The sequence below is a fragment of the Paramormyrops kingsleyae genome, chromosome 5, assembly GCF_048594095.1.
Source record: "Paramormyrops kingsleyae isolate MSU_618 chromosome 5, PKINGS_0.4, whole genome shotgun sequence".
Taxonomy (NCBI): domain Eukaryota; kingdom Metazoa; phylum Chordata; class Actinopteri; order Osteoglossiformes; family Mormyridae; genus Paramormyrops; species Paramormyrops kingsleyae.
The window spans coordinates 26,660,321-26,680,015 of record NC_132801.1 but is presented as its reverse complement, the minus strand read 5'-3'; the positions used below and the strand labels follow the sequence as shown (position 1 = coordinate 26,680,015).

Sequence of the window (19,695 nt, the reverse complement as noted above, 5' to 3'; positions counted from 1 at the left end):
TTTTGAGCTGTATTTGACACACAATCATCCATCATGCATTTGTTTATCCAGTATAGGGTGATGGGGAGCCCAGAGCCTGTCCAGGGTTTGACTTATTAACAAAAACCAGACTTGCTGTGATGTTAAATATGCTCCCCATGCAACACTGGCTTCACTTGCATAGTGAGACATCTCCAAAGAGCTATAGCATCCGCTAACCAAGGAATTGATCAAATCCAAGGAATTGCACATGCATTTTAACAAGGTCAAAAACAACTAAGGAAAAGGGAAAAAAAAGACAAGAAAAGACAATATCAACACAATCACACAAAGGTAGCAGGCACAACATGAATGCAACTAAATGCAGAATTGGGGACTGCAATATATTTAGATGCTTTTTTCCTGTAGAGTTGCCCTTCCACATTAGTGAATTTGACGTTCACGGTTTCTGTTATTTCTGAGCTGGCTGTGAACAATTAAATGGGGATATTTTTGGAGTTTGCCAAAATATCGCAGAAACTTGCAGACAACGCTTAAGCCAAAAATATATAAACAATACTGAAAATGATTTAGATCACATAAAATGATATATAAATGTTACTGTTATTTAAGGTTTGTTAGTTTAAGTGCATACCATATGTTTAATATTAAAAGTTATGTTTGGTATTATGTTCTTGGTATGCCACACATTTTTGTCTCGGTAACCTGTCTGTTAGCTGTCTTTGTCACTGTGGAATATCGCATTTCCAACACTAACTTTTAAACTTTTCTGAGCCATTTTGGGTTGCGTTTGTGGGGGGGGGGGGGGGGGGGGTGGGTCCACATATTTGCGAATTTGCGAATCAATCAGACTTTATTCATACAACACTTTTCCTCAAACACAATGCAACACAAAGTGCTTTACATGAAAAAGGGATGTTTCTTCACTAACCCTTGCGAATGTGACTATATTCTGAATATGTTTTTAAAAATGCATAAAACTGTTATCCCTATGAATTACTACAATTAACTGATATTTATTCACATAATCGCCATTATTATCACAATATTTTAAGTAATCCATTAGTTTTACTAGTATTTTTTGTGAACAATTGATTTTTGAAGAAGACAAGTCTACAGCTGACACGTTTGGAAACAACTCAACGCACGAAGAGAAGGCTCTCTGTTAAAAAGCTCAGAAGACTAAGAACAGCACGTGACCATAGTGCAGATGTCCTCCAGTGATGCAGACAGATACTGTAAGAGCTTGTTTAGCGGATGATATCATACTCGATCAGGTCTTCCCCTAGCGCTGCACCAAGTGGCCCATAGTGCCTCTGTAAAATATTGAACCTTGAAGAGACATTGGGGCCCAGGAGAGTGTCGGGCAGCAACGTGGCCTCGAAATTATGCCGGAGAGACCACCCCTCTGTCTCCCTGCTGGTTGATTTATATGGCCAAGGAGGGGAGGGGGTCACGCTGCACCCATCCCAACAGTAGGTCAGTCACATAAGCTGCCCCATGGGCCCTAAAAGTGCAGAGAATGGGCCTATAGTATAAGCAGAATCCAAGCTAAGCTACAGTCCCTCAGCTGGACCAAGGAACATCTGAGGAAGTGCTTACATGCCCAGCAATGATAGACAGAGTTACTTCTGCAGGAACTCAGACAATAACTGCTGAAGATTGTAAAAGCAAGAAATGACAGAAAGCTTAAACACCCATCAGGAGCCATTGCTGATTTATATTTTATGTCAAATTTGGTAGATACTGTACCGTATAAGGGAGACAACATGCATTACCACTGCTGTTGAATGGTAATTGTATCATCACAATAAAGCGGCATGGTCTACAGTTAGACCTGTAACTGATTTGTGAATGGAAGGAAATCAAATCAAAATACCGTTCACCTGCTTAGGGAGCCCACCTTGATTGGTTATCTTAAAAAATGGGTAGGGGGCAGTCTTGGCATGATGAGAGAGTAATAAATCAGCGATGAGGAATAATGAGGTAATGTCAGCAACTTGCATCACGTGACCGAGAGAACGTGGATATAGAGCAGAAAATGTCTTAATGTGAATGATTCCAGTGATGTATGAACAAAATTAACAGCAGTACAACAAGACAGATTTCCAGTAGGATCTAGCACAGCTGAACCATGGCCGTAAATTATGGGGGCGGGGGGGTTATAACCCCCCAATAATCAAAACTGACCAATACAACCCCCCAGTGTTCAAACCAAAAGTAAGCCCTTGAGTGGACCCCTATAAAAAGCCATAATTGAAATATTCCAGCTTTGGGGCTTTTTTTGTGGATTTTCGCGAATCTTCATCATAAACTGGGAAAATGTGAAAAAAGTAGGAGCACCTGGTAAAGCTCTCCGGAATGAGGTCGTCACAGAAATAAACCCATAAACAGACATAAGCCCATGTCAGTTGATGGAAATGTGAGCCGGCAGGCAGGCCGAGTCCACTGTCACTCTGCATTTTGACCTTCCTGTTAATTAGCTGGTTTTTAAAGGGGGGGAGGGGGGGCCGGGCCTTCATGAAGCAGACCACTGACCCCTCAGTTTAGCTGATGGCCTCAGGCTTCTCAGAAAGCCCTCTGCTCTTCCAGGCCTGAATTAAGGCAGCAGAAATTTACGAGAACATGACAGCCTGCAGGTGTGACTGCACGCACAGGGGTAATGCATTAACGCCCGCTTCACACACACCTCACACTTACAGATTGAGAGACACATGACTGTTTCAAATGTATTATGCCTGTTCTCACTTTTTATCATTTCATTCTGGAATAGGGCTGCATGGTAGATACACAGATAAATAGCATCTTTAATGAATTAGTGCTGTTGGCTAAAGGTTAACATACTGTTTCTTTTATGTTTTAACCAAGCAATAGGAGTAACTGACAGACTGCATGAAACCGTTTGCAGGTTGGGCTGGATCACAGCACACATGCATTAGATGACTTTTTAGCTTCCTGACCTGTTATAACATTACAGTGGGCTTCCTGTGTATACAGACAACAAAAGGCCTCGTTCCAGAAGCAGCTTGATATCTAGAGCTCATAGGTGTAGGTAGCTCTAAGCCAGGGGTGGCCAATCTTATCCACAAAGGGCCGCTGTGTGTGCGGGTTTTTGCTGCAACTCCCTAATTAGATTACTAATTAGAGGACTGATTGGCTGAAGAGTCCTCACACCTGGGTTTGAACAGCTGACCTAGAGGTTATCCCAAAAACCTGCACACACACCGGCCCTTTGCGGATAAGATTGGCCACCGCTGCTCTAAGCTATAATATTAGCTATGGCCCAGTTCCCCATACAGGCTAAACCTGTATAACCAAAACATTCCTGCTTGTGGCCGAGTCCGAACTGACCAGGCAGTCCTCCGTCTGTTTGTGTTTATTCTGGACTGGAGTGGCATTGTGTTAACGACTAGGGGACATGAGCCGTTAGAGTCATCATATAGGACCTCACCGTGTTTGCTTTTAAAACCGTACCCTTGACCTTGACCTTGGCCATTGTTAAAGGAGTCTGCTAAACAGACGTGTCACATGTACCCTGCTGGGAAAGGTGTCCGTCCCCAAGGATTGGAGGATCCAGCCACGGTCACCGAGTAAGAATATGATCTGCATCCGAAAGCTTTTATGAGTTATAATAAATTTATACAGCTCATGCTTTCAGAATTTACCGGCACAATAATTCACAGGGCGAGGGCGCTACAATTTTTTTTGGCTCCTTTTAAATCCATGTTGCTGATTTCACAGTCAGTATATCAAGATTCCTTTGAGAAGCGAGTCTGGGTGGAGTGTCCTGACAACACTGCGCGAGAGTTTATCGAAATCAGTGTGAGATGATAATCTTCACTCCCTTCCTTTGCTTACAGACTGCAGCTGATCTCTCTCATCTGCAGGACGCTGGCTGATTTAGACGTTCATTTTATGGTTCTCTGTGATTAACACCTGGCCACTATCGAGTCATCACTCATCTTTTATTTAATGATAATTTTGTCGCCCAGCACTGAGCCAGCACGTGCATTTTTAAAGACCCCTTTCTTCTAGTAAAGCTGTCAGCACTATTAAACCTACATAAGAATAACCTCCAGCTACTTCTTTTAGCCAAAATTTAGCCTCCAGACTTTTAATGCATCATACATTTCTGTTTACCGCCAGTCATAAATCTGTTTGTTCAAACCACATCAATGAATTACTGCCGTAAAATATACATTAAACATAATTTTAAAGGAAATGCATACCTATTTGGTGTATTTCGCCATATAGTTTATTACCCCTTGTATACAGACTTTTCACCATGTAAAAATTATGTGTTATTTTTTAAGCATGCCAATCCAGGTACTCCTTTGTGTTCAGCTGTGTGGGCTTAGCCTGTACACGTTTTATATGGGTAACAGAATGGAGTTTCATTTACAGACTGTTGCTAAAGTGGGAAAATATGATATTTATAGATGGTGGGCAGCAATGTTTATTTATGATCATGAAAAGGACTGTAAATAGTTCCAGTGAATACTATTTCTTAGACCAGTGATGTCATGAATTATTGAAATATGCAAAACATAACTAGTCATAAAAGGAAGAGATTCAGTTGAAGGAACTTTCATGGCTGTGGTTCCTCTGCGATGTGCTGTGAACGGAAAGGCATTGGGAGGACATACATCATCTTCGGTGTGAGCTGAATAGGTAGACCTACTGCAAGCCAAAGGTCATCGGACACAAAACAGGAAGTCAGCATTGCTCATTAATTCATTTCAGGGTTTGTGTCCTTTTTGGGGCCGGCAGTAAGGGTGCTATTTAAGGCAGCAGTCACAAAGCAAGTAAGGTGAGAGCACATCAGGCCATGCTCCCCTCACTTCATCCTCACCTACTCTTAAATCCCTTCTTGCTCCACCCTCCCTCAGTGCCACAATTGTAAGGTATATCCCAGGCAGATCACTGAGATCATCCAACAGTAATTAACTGGGCATTCCTAAAATCCCGCTGAGAAGGGAAGAGGCAGCTTTTCATCACTATAGTCTATAGTTACTTAATCTTAGAGAGAGAGAGAGAGAGAGAGAGAGAAGTAAGGAGCATGCACTGATTAGTGTCCCACACTGGCGTATGGTAACCTATGGCAATCATTCATTTAATTAATTTATTGTATGCACTTATAGGGCTGCACAATTTATCGTAAAAAAAAACCGGCATCTCCAACTGTACCTCTATGCGATCTCGCTTCTAAATTACAACGGATCTTCTGCATTGTATTATATCAGCTCAAAACAAGCGCTCCTGCTTTCCCTCAAGCATTCCATAATTCTGCATTCTCTTTAAACTGTGCTTTCCCAGCGCACCAGGTATCTTGCTTCGAAAGTATGGTTCTTTCAATTAAGTTTTTTTGTATAGCGGATTTTCACAACAATACATTGTCTCAAAGCGCTTTACATTATCCCCGCCCAAAGCCACCAAGATGTTTGTCTTCCACTGGCGTAAAAACCGGTACACCGGCAGTGAATGACATCACAACGTGAGGCGGGTTTTTTGTATTGAATTAAAAAAAATGGATGTAGTATATTATAGGGTTGGACGATGTGCGATATTAATACCAACGTCGCATGTTGTGCATATGCAGTTCATACTTTGTCAGTCAGCTACTTTAAGATAAGGGTTTTTCTTCGCTTCGGTACAGACATTATAGCGTAGGGAGTTTAGATTTCGTTAAAGCATTTTTAATTTGTCATAGGAAAAAATAAGTTTTGTTATCTTAATTGTTATTTCATTTCAAGATTATCAAGTATTTGTTATGTTTAAAATTTACCTCCGCTGCTTTTGCGTCAGCGCTGCATGCATTCTCTGAGACAACCATTTTCTTTGCTGTTTAAGTCACTCCTTTGACTGGTTCGTGATAGATTTATGTTGAACTCCTTTTTGTTTTATAAATACCCCAATATTTAGTACAACAAGATCACATTACAATACATAGAATTTTTCCAATACCGTACTGTCCTAATATATTATGTAAAATACTTTATTTTTGTTGTCCTGATCTCTGGTTTTTCGGACCAGATCGTAGTTAAGGCTTGGGTCACTTCAGTTGTCCACGCAACCATTATTAACAATTATTATTATTTACCTCATTTATCGTTGTTTACTGTGTTTTCAAGACGGCGGTTGTATTGCATTTTAGAGGCAGGCTATTTGTATAACCGATCGACAAAGAATTAAGGCGTTTCAAGTCCCACACCAGGTACCGAAGTACCAAAAAAGTTCCCCACTGGCAGTTTTGGTACTGTAACTTTGGGTATGGATGTTTTGGTTACCCTAACTGAACGGTCAACTGAGCGGTTCCTTTCTGTTGTCAGCAGTTGGTATGACAGTCTGGGATCAATCATATGTTTTGTTGTGTTTCCTTTTTCAGTTTAAAGAGTGCAATAAATTTGAGGGGGGGTGAAATCGTTACAGAAAATCACGATCTCAATTCTAAGCATAAAAAAGAATCGCGATCGCGTTTTTTTTCCAGAATCGTGCAGCACTATGCGCTTATTTTAATTTTTATAATTTTTTTGTGGTTGCTTCTTTTAAAACGTATGCAAAGCACGTTGTAGGCCCTGTGGATAGAACAGTGCTATGGAAATAAAGACTGATTGATTGATTGACTGAGGGAAAGGGCAGATGGCCACGAGCCTTTCTCTCTATACGGGCATAAACTCAGAGGACTTGGGATGATTCATCATTAGAGAAACAAAGTGTCACAGAAGAGCCACTGTCTTTATAGGATTATAAGGGGCCAACACTATGTGGGAACATAAAGTTTGAAATAAGAGGCTGTCCTGTGTTGCGTGCCCTGCATCGTCCTAATGTCCAAGCACCCACACGGCACAGAACGTCCTTTAAGGACAGCACAGGCAGAGAACGAGGGTAAGCCTTTTGTTTGGCTGATTGCCCACAGCGTAACCCTGCTCAGCGGTGACCTGATGTAAAGAACAGCTGTGTGCTCATCTTTATGGTTCTGCGAACATGACAGCCCGCAGAGTCCTGATTTACACGGGTGGAGATAGCGTGCAGTCTCATAAAGCTGACATAGCCCACTTTGAAATGCACAGCACAGAGCACAAAGACACATATATGGATCGATGGCAGGAAGGTAAAGCAAAAAGACTTCAGATGAGCTACCAGCACATTGTTTCTGCTCAGCCTGATGAATAAAAACAAACCATTAAGACCTAAAGTAACATGCCGCTGTTTTGCAGACTTTTAGCTGTCAAAATTAAGTGCTTTACCAAGTGTGTGTGAAAATAATGCAGTCTCTCACATACATTATCACCGACTGCAAAAGTGGGAGGTATATTTATAAAAAAAATCACAGAAATCTCTTAAGTTGTGACAATTACTTAATAATAATCATAGCAATGTTGTTTCCAAGGTGGCTCCCCAAATATCTGGCTGAGGTACAAGGCCCCAGTCATAAAACTTAAAGAGCAAAGGATTAGGGGATATTGGAGGCTGGACTTTTTGGTGTTAGGTGTAAGTGAGAAACAGGACCGGTTCTTAGACAGTTATTGAGTGCTGATATGCTGGCAAGAACAAATGAGTTTGAAGAAGGGAGGAGCATTATGCACAAATACTTCACCCAGACTAATTGCTAATAACAGAAAAAAATGCCCGCGAACAGGGACTCAAGTCCTACGGAGTGCCACAGACATATCAGAGGGATTACCTCGTGTGCAGTCCTGAGCACCCCGCGTTAGCCTCGTGCTTCTGGATGTGTGCACTAAGCTCCTACTCACGTTCTACACTAGTCCATCGTATCCAGTGTCACGCTCTCCTCTGCTGTTCACTCGCAGGTAATATCATCTTGGATAATGAGGCCCCTCGTTTCCCCAGAGAGCTGCCACAGCTGAGGAGCCCCGGCAGCCCTAAGATGCAAGACTTAATGCCTCAGGTGCTCCTTGGTTCCTCCTGCTGTTGGTATGCTGAGTGCTTCTTCCCTCCACGTCCCTAATCCTGCTCAGTTAGGAGGCTACCTCTCTAGCTACCACTCTATTGTCTCATGTCTACCAAACTCCTTCCATGTATATACCTCACCTGTCCATGTGCACTGTACGATACACTATCTTGATATTTATTTATTCTTGGGAAGGTATACAGCACTGGGAGTTATTTACTTTTGTGATGCTGCTAGGCAACAAAAAATTACGCCTGGGGGTCAGTGAAGTTCAATCAAACGTATGAGAACTGCCTGCAAAATGAAAATTTTACATCTATACAAAAACCAGACCAGAAGACGTCATGTAAAGTGTGACTGCAGTGAAATTACTCCTAGTTGAAAAAGGCCAAGTGAATTTAAAACAGACAACAAACAAGTGTTTGTGGGCAGTGGTGGCTTAATGGTTAGGGAAGCATACTTGTAGTTGAAAGATTGCTGGTTCGAATCCCTGACCAGCAAGTCACCACTGAGGTACCCTGAGCAAGGTACCGCCCCCAGGCACTGCTCCCCGGGTGCTGAATCAGCTGCCCCCTGCTATGTCACATATGGGTTAAATGCAGAGGACACATTTCGTTGTTGTGCACTGTGGTGTGTCAATGACCACTGATCACCAAATTATAAGATTAAAAAGAGCAATAAAACGTCAAACATAAACTTCAGATTCTAAAACATGGAGTTTCACTTCATTTAAAAAGATGAAAGCAAACAGAATATACTGCAGAGCCCAGGAACAGGACCCCTATATAAATTCAATACTAAATCAGCATGTAAGGCAAGTGTAAGACATAAACTGACTGTGTATATCAACATAAATACAACCATTTATTCTTAATTTAAGAAATACGTCTTGGTGATGCCTCTAGATACGCTCAGAGACATAAATGGCAGCCTTGCAGCCAAGTTGAATGGCGCTCTTCAAAAGCCAGTATCCAGGGACCTGGAACACAAACAGCCTTTACCATCAGAGCACTGCACCACGCAAGAGCACAGAAAGCGCTTCAGCTCGCTTCTGACCGGAACTTGACAGGAAAGATTAGCTAAAGCGGAAACAGCATCACAAAGCAAAGCTACATCTAAAGACGAAAGCTACACACATGCAACAGAGAATGTAGAAGAGCTGTTAGTGGTAGAGAGACTGAGACATGACAGAGCAGGGACCCACCCTTACCGATTCGGCATCATGTTCCAGTCCTGTGTCATGATGTTCAATCTCATCATCACGGAACTCTTTAATTAACTGAAAAACAATAAAACAATCTGTTAACTGCTTTCCAGCATAACACATCTATAGCCACCTAAGACCTAAAGTCCATACAGTAGGTTATGTATTACAGAGCAAATTCAATACATACCATCTCATAACATTTGCAGGGCCTATTACAGGAACAGTTCCCTTTAATGGGCCTACATTGCCATCTACAGGGTACTCATGTATTTCAATGATTCAGTAGCTGCTTTTTCAAAACTTCAAACCTGCAATAACAATGATATCACATACTAGGCCTGAGAGGGATCTCATTTTTCATTATACTGAGGCATATGGTATTTTCGTGGTATTTTCAAAAGCAATGTTACTCCAGAATTTGGAAAGGAGCCACCAGAAAAAATCTGTCGAGGGGTGGTGGAGGGGAAGGGGGGACACCCAATAAAAATACCATGATCAGAATCAGAATCAGAATCGCGTTTATTGGCCAAGTATGTGAGCGAACACATACAAGGAATTTGATTCTGAGATGTTTTTTGATTTTGATTCTTTGATGTCTGTGTGTGTGTGTATATATATATATATATATATATATATACACACACACACACACACACACACACACACCAGCAACTACTGTTATACTACTCAAGCCTAATTAGAATACTGGCAGGTACTGAATTGTGGGGGTGACATATAAAAAAAATATAGGACGTTCTGCCCCCTTACTTGTAATAAGTCTTTGTATCTCTCAGGGTCAGCCTCCATCAGGGCCCGGATCTGGCTGTTGTAGTGCTCCGAGATGCTCTCCTCCACGGCGACAGTGCACGCCATTGCCCCCTCCTTCCCCAGCAAGGCTGTAGAGGCCCCTGTCGGGCAACAGAGGACACCTGAGATCAATCTGCAAAGCATATCATTGGCAGCCTACGGCGACTTTCAGTCCCCGCCGGAACCATGGCTTTGCCCTTTTCCTTTATGCAGACTGCTGTCCGCCCGTTTCCTCTCTCACTCACCAAGTAGAAACCCAGCGACGTTCCAGAGGGGAAGCAACGCCGTGGGCCGCACTCGGTACTCCGCCAGGATCTCATCAAATTTACGCAGATGTGTCTTCTCTTGCTCCCACATTTGCTGCAGCCCCAGATGAAAAACACTGAGAACAGGAACATCTACTCGCACGCTAAACACGCTACAACCACTTCTCTTTTACAAACTACCTCATTTAGTGACCATTTACAAATACAATGGTGGTAAAAAAAAATATTTTTCCAACCAATGTGTGTATTTATTGCGACATTTTGTGCACTTGACAACAACGGAATCAGTTAAAATCGTGAACACAATCATGGTTACGCCTAGGATACCTTGATTTTCACTTAGCAACCATTTTGCTTAACGACCTGGCCGTTGGAAAGTAACTTAATTGCTAAATAAAGAGTTGTATTTTGGCATGGTCATTGAGGCATTTCAATTGAAAATTTTGATGTAACTGCTGCATGCATCCCACGGTTGATAGCAGGAATAATATGATCTTACAATTAATAGTTGGCAGCTGAGGCATCAGCAGTATTATATTTAAGGTTGGGAATCGAAAATCAATTCCAATTTCAGAACTGAATACTTGTTATAAAGTTAAAATTGTGATTCCGCTTATTGTTTCCGATGTGCACTTTTTCAAATAGACCACAGTAGGGCTGCACGATATCACATCGATATGATAGCAATATGTACACATACACAATAATCACCAAGGTTAACAGGCATAATAATTTGTCCAGATATTGGTGTAACAAAAATTCTGTGACCATCATAGTGTGCGACTCACAAGTTGTTTGAATGTACATAAGGTTTCCATTCATGTGCATAAGCCTGCAACAGGCATTGTTTTTCAGTTTCTTTCTTTGTCAGTATGGCATTGTACTCCTGAATGAGTGAAACTGCCCGTTCAGCTGTGTCATTGACAAAAAAAGTTTTATGTTTGTTATTTATATTGTTTATATATTGTTATATTCTATTTTATGTTCAATTGAGAAGTCAAATAGGAGAGAAGCCTGTCGTTTGAGTTTGTGGTGAAATATTTTATGGTGCTAGATATTTGTGCTGTTCTTTACTGCATATGACGATGGTGATTATTTAACACATTTCACCATACATCTGCATTATTTGGCATTTTTTGTCTTTCAAATTAATCAAATAAAAGGCTGCTTTCCAGTAATATATTTCCTCTTTGAAGTTTTCCTTAAAGTATTGTTAAAATATCGTCTCATTCTCGTGAACCCATTATCGTGTCTCGTCTCATGGGCTGAGTATATCGTTACACCCCTACTTACAGATAATTAGTTTTCACTCTAACAGTTTTTAGAAAATTAGAAAGTATTATGCAATAATGATGTAGGCAACAATATGGCTACTGTAAACACTGCAAAGAATGTTTAACGGTTTATTCCAAAATTAAAAAATAAGTAAAAGAAAAGCTTGAGCATAGCTACACAAAGCAGGTTATACCAATGTGATGTGCCACAGGCGAGATTCACACTTTTAACTTAAAATCTTCAATTTTCAAGGTGTTTGAGCAACCCCTAAATTTGTTCAAAAAATTGTCCAGTAAATTCTTAAAAACATTTTCTGACGTCAAAGAACAAAACTATGGGATGAGAACAAGCAATTTCAGAAGTTGATTTTTAAGGACCACCCTACTCAGGAATTACTGGCGGAAAGTATTACATGTTTTTTTAAAATGAACATCGATGAGTATTTCTGATATGCAAAACCCGTAGCAGATGTTATGTCTAATTTCCATGTTCATTTGCTCTTATTTTATTTTATTTATGTATTTTAAGTTCTCCAGTGTACATTTCATGTAGTATATGTAAAGGCATATTTCAATGAAAAAGATGTTTTAAAACAACATGACAGAGCTGCTTCTCGGTTTCAGTATCTTACTTTCTGACACTTACAAAGGTGTTACAAATCGGCTGATGCAGCGAATTTAGTGATGCACCATTGCGTGCTGTACATTTACTGATACAATTAGAAATTCTGAGCTGTCTGAAGTGTGTGAAGGGAGTGAAAAAGTCTGCTTTAAGACCCACTCACATTCTTTGCCTAAAAATGGTGTGATGTTGCTTTTTGCGTGATATAGTCACCCTTTTACAAGAGCTAACCTGTACACCCCATTCATGATTCATGAAATCCTTCCAGAATTATGATTTCTTTACATGAATAATTCACCTGATGTATTTTTGACTGTCATTGTTTTTTCTATGATTTGTTTGGGGTCACAGCATCACAACAGCATATTCTTATGTTTATTACATTGGATTAGCGGAGCACACCACATGCTACTGTTCTGGTATACCATGGAAGCGATAAACACACTGAAGTGGCAGTGAAGAAATGGACCGCTCTGCAGTCACATCATCTTTTAAAAGAGGAGATGTTGTGGATAAAGAAGGGAAAAAGGTGTTGGTGGTGTAGCAGTACTTTTGGAAGTTTAAAGGCCAACACATTTTTTAAACATAAGGATACCCCTAATTTATACAAATTACTAACTTTTGGCTGTCAGTTAAAATGGATAAAAGCAGTTATACACATCAGAGCCAAGACACAGCATAGAGACTGATTTCAAAGTGACGTCCTGGCTGTTCTTCCTGGACTTTTCCGCTCTCTCTGAAAATGTTGTGGTTGGTGCATTCTCAGTACCTGGATCAGTGGTCCTAAATGGGTCCTCCCCAGAACCGCCATCTGGCCAGCATATATGCGATTGGCCCCAAACTCTCCAGCATGGTCGACCCTCAGCATTCTGTCCAGGATCGCTTTCTCCTCAGCATCATGGGGGGGTGGCAGCACACTGTAACCCCGGGAATTCAGGGGAATCACTGATGCTTTGTGCAAAAAAAAAAAAACAACACACACACACTTTATCTGATAGTCAGCCACACATCTATTCAGTGACATAACTGAACAAATGATACCTGACGATTTGAGCCAAATGCCCAAGATTTGAAGATTTGTCTTACACAGAATTAATCTGATTTACGTACCGATTACGAGTGTCTACAAACATAGCAGACATAGCCTGAGGGCACATATTAGATACATTACTGAACCACTACGGAGACTCTCGGTAAGTAAAATGCCGCGTTTTCTGTAATTATTAAAAGACAGTTATCATGTGCAAGTGTTGGTGTCCGAAAAACAGCACATTTCTGCGGTTTATTCATCTGCTTACCTCTGTAATGCAGTACCCTGGTGATATTGAAAACCCGCGCCCAGAGATTAAGTGTCATCTTCTGGGTCGCCGAAACCATTTACGCTAAATCAAAAATAAAACTCAGACCAAAATGTCATTGCAATGTTACTGCCGCATCCTGACGGCCGGCGCTTCCTGATGACGTGCTCACGAGTGTGCTCTCGTGCCGGAAGTAGCGCGGCAGATCCTCCAGGCAAGTGTCAATGCGCTTCTGCGTGTCGCTGCTGTTTAATGGGGCAAGAAGAAATGTGCTCAGACGGAACAAGCTGTTATATCACACTACTTTAAAAGCGCAAATCATATAACTTAAAATAATAATTACACCCAAGAAAAAATGTGATGAGCATTATAAATAAAAGCAAATACACCTCATGTGAATGGATGTTTTAATTTCACTTCTTAGGAGTAGAACAAAGAGAATATGCTTTTGGGTATGGTGCATAGTATATGGATTTGAGATTACTGATTAGTGTTTCCCATGTTAAAAAATCCAAACAGCCATACCTATTAAGACAATTATTAAAATGCTGTATTAACTTAAGGTTGAAGGTCTGGGCAAAGGGGTGAGGTTTTATATACAGGCAGTAGCCATTTCTGTCTTACAGGATTCTAGCATTGGGAAGTGGTAGAGGTATAATCTCACTCCAGCCAGCTGACCAAAGCTGGCAACCCAGATTCCCTGCACACTGCAAGCTAGATGGCAGTCTTGCACAAATTGGAAATTCTAGTGTAAATTGAGTAAGCGTTACATATGAAACTGAATTGTGACTTTCACTGAGACAATAGATGGATGGATTGATGGATGAATGGATTACCTTATAGACCATTCTTTTCTTCATTCTTTTCTTCATTCTTTTCTTCATTCTTTTCTTCATTCTTTTCTTCATTCTTTTCACACATTCTTGTACTACTAGTAGTAGCCACACCAGCAGCACCATTATCTCTGCATATTTATTCACTTTTTTTTGCTCATAACTCATTTGTTGTTCTGTAGTGATTTGTTTATTGTAATCTCTCTATATGTTTATGGTTGTGATGCTTGATAATGTCATGTCACACAGGAATGTCACATCACTGGAGCGCTGCTGAGTTAATTTCTTAAGCCATTCCAATTAAATGAACGGGTTCTGTCACTAGGAGAGTCGGTGAAAATGAACATTCATCTTGCTGTTCAAAAGTAATTGAGCCGGTTCTGCACTGGGCCAGCATTATTTTGGAAGCACGACATGTTGAATAAATCTTTTTCCTGAGACAGAATGAAGAGAGGCAGGTTGAAAATGCCGGAAAAGGCATCCCACATGATTATGGGAAGCCGGCTGCCTGCACCCTGCACTTAGAAAGGGCCCCGTGGGCAGTGACCACACGTCACTGCAAACACGCCGAAGGACCATCTGTCGCATATCATATTTCTCCACGGCCTGGCAGTAGTGTGCTCCTGCTCCTTGCACCGCTGGATCCATAAATAGCCTTTATGATGGTATAAATAGTATTTATTATGGGTGGTTTCCGTACAACAATCTGCCTACAGTATCCTGTCATGTTAAAATTTGCTTTTCATTTGTCCACTTCCTTTTTTCCATTATTCGTGAAAGAAGGCTGCGCGGAGACTCTGGGAATGAGGGCACAGAGTTTCCCAAACGGACCCTTCATGTCCTGCCGGCTCCAGTGAGATACAGCAGGATGCCATTCTTGGGTAATTCCTTCTGAAGCACCTACTTAAAAGCAAAAAGAGCGAGACCTGTTGTTGCCAAAGTTATAAGTTCTTATAACCTGAGTAAATCTTACCTACATTATTATGACTCCTTCATACCGAGTGACTTACAGCTTTGGTGTTGAAATGTCAATGGAGGAGTGTGAAGGAATGTGAACATAAGACAGTAATCTCAGTCCAGCTGTGGTTTAAACAATGTGTTCATAACTCACTTTTTCAGACCGCAAGTGTGAAACCCGGATCACAAAGATAATAGTATATCCATCCATCCATTCATCCATCCATCTATCAATCCATAAATACATTTATCCTGGTCAGGGTCATGGGGCGGGAGGCAAAAAATGATGATAATAATAATAATAATATATAAAAATAAAAACTACACAGCAGATGAGCGACCCAGGTGCAGCAAGTGGAAAAGAAAACTGGGAAAATGGTAAACGGCAACATAGTTGGGTAAGAAATACAAGATCGACATGGTAAGTCAAGTGTGGAGGTCCTGCTAAACCAGGACCCACTACTGCGGTTTGTGCCATGAGGTACATGGGTTGGTAGCTTTTTCACTACAGATATGAACTCTTTAAATCTGCCACAGAATTATAAAATCAATACCATCTGCAAAATGTGTCTTTAATTTGTGATGGAAAAGCCATGATTAGCAAGACTGACCGCTTGAAGGTTGAAGGTCTCTGTATGGCCGCCGCTGTGTGTTGAAACCCACTTTCTGCCCTTGAATGTCTCTCCACTCCCCCCACAGTTATGTTATTCTATATATGTCCGCTCAGTTTTGTTTTTGTGATGTTTTTCCCCTGATTTCAGGACAGCTGGCTGTCGGCGTGCGATGACGCGTTTACCCCCACCCCCGCTCCATGGGCAGCTCCTGCATATTTGTGGTGCGACTCAGGCAAAACCTTCAAGTGCCTCTGAGTCAGTGTGTCTGCAGCTTAAGGACAAGATCTGTCTTGTGGGGCAATACTATAAGGGACTTTAATGTTAAAAATTCAATTGATATCTCACCACCTACATAGCTGTGTCACAGACTTCATCAACAGTGATAGACAACAGTACACAACAGAACGTTATGTTATCAGCTGTTACACTGATTATGTAGTCATGGACTACTGGTGGCAGTGGTACAAGTAGATACAGTTTTACTGGCACAGTAACTGTGGTGATCTGTTCTAGGCACATTCTTCAGTAGCACGTTATCATATGGCAGAGGTACAATTTATTAACTTTGTTCAGATGCAAATGAGATCATATTTTGTCATATGTCATTTATCTCTTCACGTGTCTAGAACTGTCAGGTATCTATATTCCATCTGTTTAATATATATGTTACCTCTATGTACAAAGTATATGCTGTACATGTTGCCTCTATATACAGTATATACAGTATATATATATATATATATATATGGACTGTAATCCTGTCCAGGGTGTACCCCTGCTTTTTGCCCTATACTGTCTGCTCCCACTGGCTTGTACTCTGTTAGCAGTTGGAAGAGGGATGGATGGATGAATGATCTGTATAATGGGGCTGGAAGACTTTTGGGATTTCCCTACAGAATCTGCAGCATAACATAGTTCCCTGGGTTCATTAAGCGATGGAGACTCGCAATCTGTTCAGCTTCATATCATACTGTGTTTGTCGTTTTTTTTTTCGAAACAGAGTAAAACCCCAAAATCGTCACCACAGAGAAAGATTAGGTTGTGCTCATAAAGGGTATCGCCTGAGCTTGTGGTCTGCTCGTGGCAGCTATCAAGGGCTGAGAATGCTGTCGAATTCCTCGCTGCAGACGTGGTTAGCGCCTCTGTGGCAGAGATGCAGTTCATGTGGACCACTGCCGGGGGCAGCAGAGAGTACTCCCTGCTGTGAAACCAAAGGCGCTTCGACACGATCAGGACTGGCTTCCAAGCGCACAGTGTGAACCTCCTAGAAATTAGGTTGACGGCAGTGCTGTTATGCAACATTGGTCCTATTTTGAAACCGTATCCATTTTCATTGCTTAGTGGTATGCTTCCGGAAAATACAAGCAGCCTAGTAAAAGACAATTCGTCTTCAGTTTTAAATTGGTAAATGCGCAAAGTCTCCCGAAAGCTACCCAGCCCTTTTTATAGGTGCCTATATAAGACCAGCAAAAAGCAACATTACCGAACCGTTTCATTTAAGTGTTTACAATAGAAAAATGTCTCTCTGAATTCGCAGGCCTTGTTAAAGCACTCAAAACAATCTATTTTCCACAGAATTACTGATTCACTGAAAGTGTGTCTGAGGCCATGTGTGCTCCCAGCCTGTTTGTCTAAATGTGTTACTGCAGTGATTAATTAATCACTATTGTCCAGAAACCTTTGTGAGGCTGTGGCTGTCGGCAGATGAATGCAGTGATCTTCAGGTTTACGTACGTCTTCAGAAGCACTGAACTACTTAACCAGACAAAGGGATCTTGCAATTAAACCAGTTAGCATGAAAAATGAACATTCATTAGCAATCTTGATCTGCTTACATTTTTCCATCACTGTCTCAGTCACATGTACTCCGCTGCCAAAATACTTTTCGGATTAATGTAAAAACACAGAAAATAAATAAATAAATTAAATCACGTAATCAAAAGTAATAATCACTCAAAAACACATGTACAGTTTGCATAAACAATGTTTAGATTGTGATTTTAAAATCAATTTATTAATTAAATCTACATTTAGTTTTCAAATTCAGCTGTATTTATCCACTGTACAATCACAAAACAGTCTTGAAAAATCAGATGGATATTGCTGAATGCTGAAGTACTGTGCTGAAGTTCAAACTTGATTAATTGCGTTAATTGACCGTTGACTGATCTTTCACCTTCAGTGTTACTGGTGTGCATGAGTGACCCCTGAACATGAATGCATGCATGTGAGACTTTGCGTGAACAAAGGTACTGAGTGGCAGTGTGTTTGTGCTTTTAGTGCAAGCCTGAGTGCTTTGTATTTGTATGAGAGTGTGGGCAATTTTTACTGTCTTTTGTGGGAACACTGCTGAATGCCCCATCCATACAAGGACTCCGGATTACTGAATCCCAGATGGATAAACAGCTATTAAAAATCGACAGAGAGTCCAAAATTTAATTCCACATTTATTACCACTTTCTGATCCAAACATTGTTTCATCCTTTTTATGCAGATTCACATTTAATGAACATCTACTGTAGCATTCCAAATTTGTGCTTCAGCTTATAGTTCTTTAAACCTAAGCTTTTAACCAAACCTTGGTTTGTCGCCAGAGTGTTTTTAATTGTGACATCCCTTCTTCTGTGTGTTAAACTATGTTATAGATACCACGAGACACTATGTTCACTTTGATTCATAAACTCTCTAAATCTCACTGAATATGAAGTTAAATCTGAATTCAGCAGGGGTTTGTTTAATAGGGAACATTCAGATCTTGATATTTGATACTGAAACACACACAGGGAGCTGCCATTGCGTTGTAGGTATATATTTTGAGTGTTCTCACTGAAAAACAAGCGTATACAGCTTGGGGATTCATTAGTTCATTGGAGCCCTAGACAGGGGAAGCTGCCGCAGGATGGAGCTGTATTTAAAACGTGTGACGGGAAACAACCAGCCTCCCAAGTCTGTCATTTACCTGCTATTTCCTGTGGCTGACTGGATGTGGGTCTGATGCCATTAAATTACCCTCAAACTTCCAGAATCCCCAAGTGTGATGTTTGCCTTACGTGAAGGTTACCAAAGCGTTTGTCCTGGGGATAAATACCACGTGTGTTTGTGTGTGTGTGGGGGGGGGGGGGTGTTTTTAAATCTTTGAGCTGATTCTTGATTATCATGAAATTATAGGGAGCTGAATAATATACAGCATGAGCAATAAGCCCAATGACACCCCAAATAAAAGGAGGCAAAAGACAGAGTGAAATAATTGATGTTTTCGAGAGGAGTTTTATAGTGTGCAGGGAGTAGCCTGATTTCGCGTGTGGGGTTGGGGAGGGGGGATGCATCCATTTAGGAAAAGGGCAACTCTGCCTATGCCACTCGGAGTTCTATACGAAAACATATTTGTGAAGGCACTGGATGGCTGGGCGGCGTTTTGGCACTTTAATCCAGCGTAATTGTCATGTTTACGCAGAGCCTGTAGCTGCCACTGATTTCTGATCCCTTATAGAAAACAGCTGTGGTGTGAGATGGGGAGGCTGCGTCCCTTGGGGACCAATCAGAAGAGACTGCAACTGTGGAGCAGTAATGAAGAATGTAGGGAGACACACCCCCTCTGTGATGTCATATGCTAATTAATAGCCTGTGGGTCAGTGTAAAGGTTTGGCTGGAAATATTAATTTCAAAATGAGCTGTAGTGTTGGTGGGGGCATTCCCTAAATATGCAAGAAAGGCTCATACTCATGCAGGAAGCCCCCTTGAGGTCATTTTGGTACTCCCTGTCCATTAGATCCTTACCCTCCAATAAAAATGTCTGTCCACAAGCATGTGATCCCCCTAATTCCTGTCTCATGATGAAGCCACCGTACACCAGGGAACAACATCAAGCAGCCTGCGGGTTCCATTATAGTGATGTTTCCAGGATTAATGGGCACTCAAGGGCACAG

The 19,695-nt window shown here is 41.2% G+C and overlaps 1 protein-coding gene across 1 annotated transcript; it reads right to left on the bottom strand.

Moving 5' to 3' along the window:
* Positions 1–8,588: 8,588 nt before the first annotated feature.
* coq7 (coenzyme Q7 homolog, ubiquinone (yeast)) lies at positions 8,589–13,560 on the bottom strand. Its single transcript, XM_023825172.2, has 6 exons — positions 13,366–13,560; positions 12,837–13,018; positions 10,151–10,265; positions 9,867–10,006; positions 9,102–9,170; positions 8,589–8,870 (listed from the first exon to the last, which is right to left on the bottom strand). The coding sequence occupies exons 1-6, from the start codon at positions 13,442–13,444 to the stop codon at positions 8,793–8,795; spliced, it is 663 nt and encodes a 220-aa protein (XP_023680940.1). The 5' UTR covers positions 13,445–13,560; the 3' UTR covers positions 8,589–8,792.
* Positions 13,561–19,695: the final 6,135 nt, after the last annotated feature.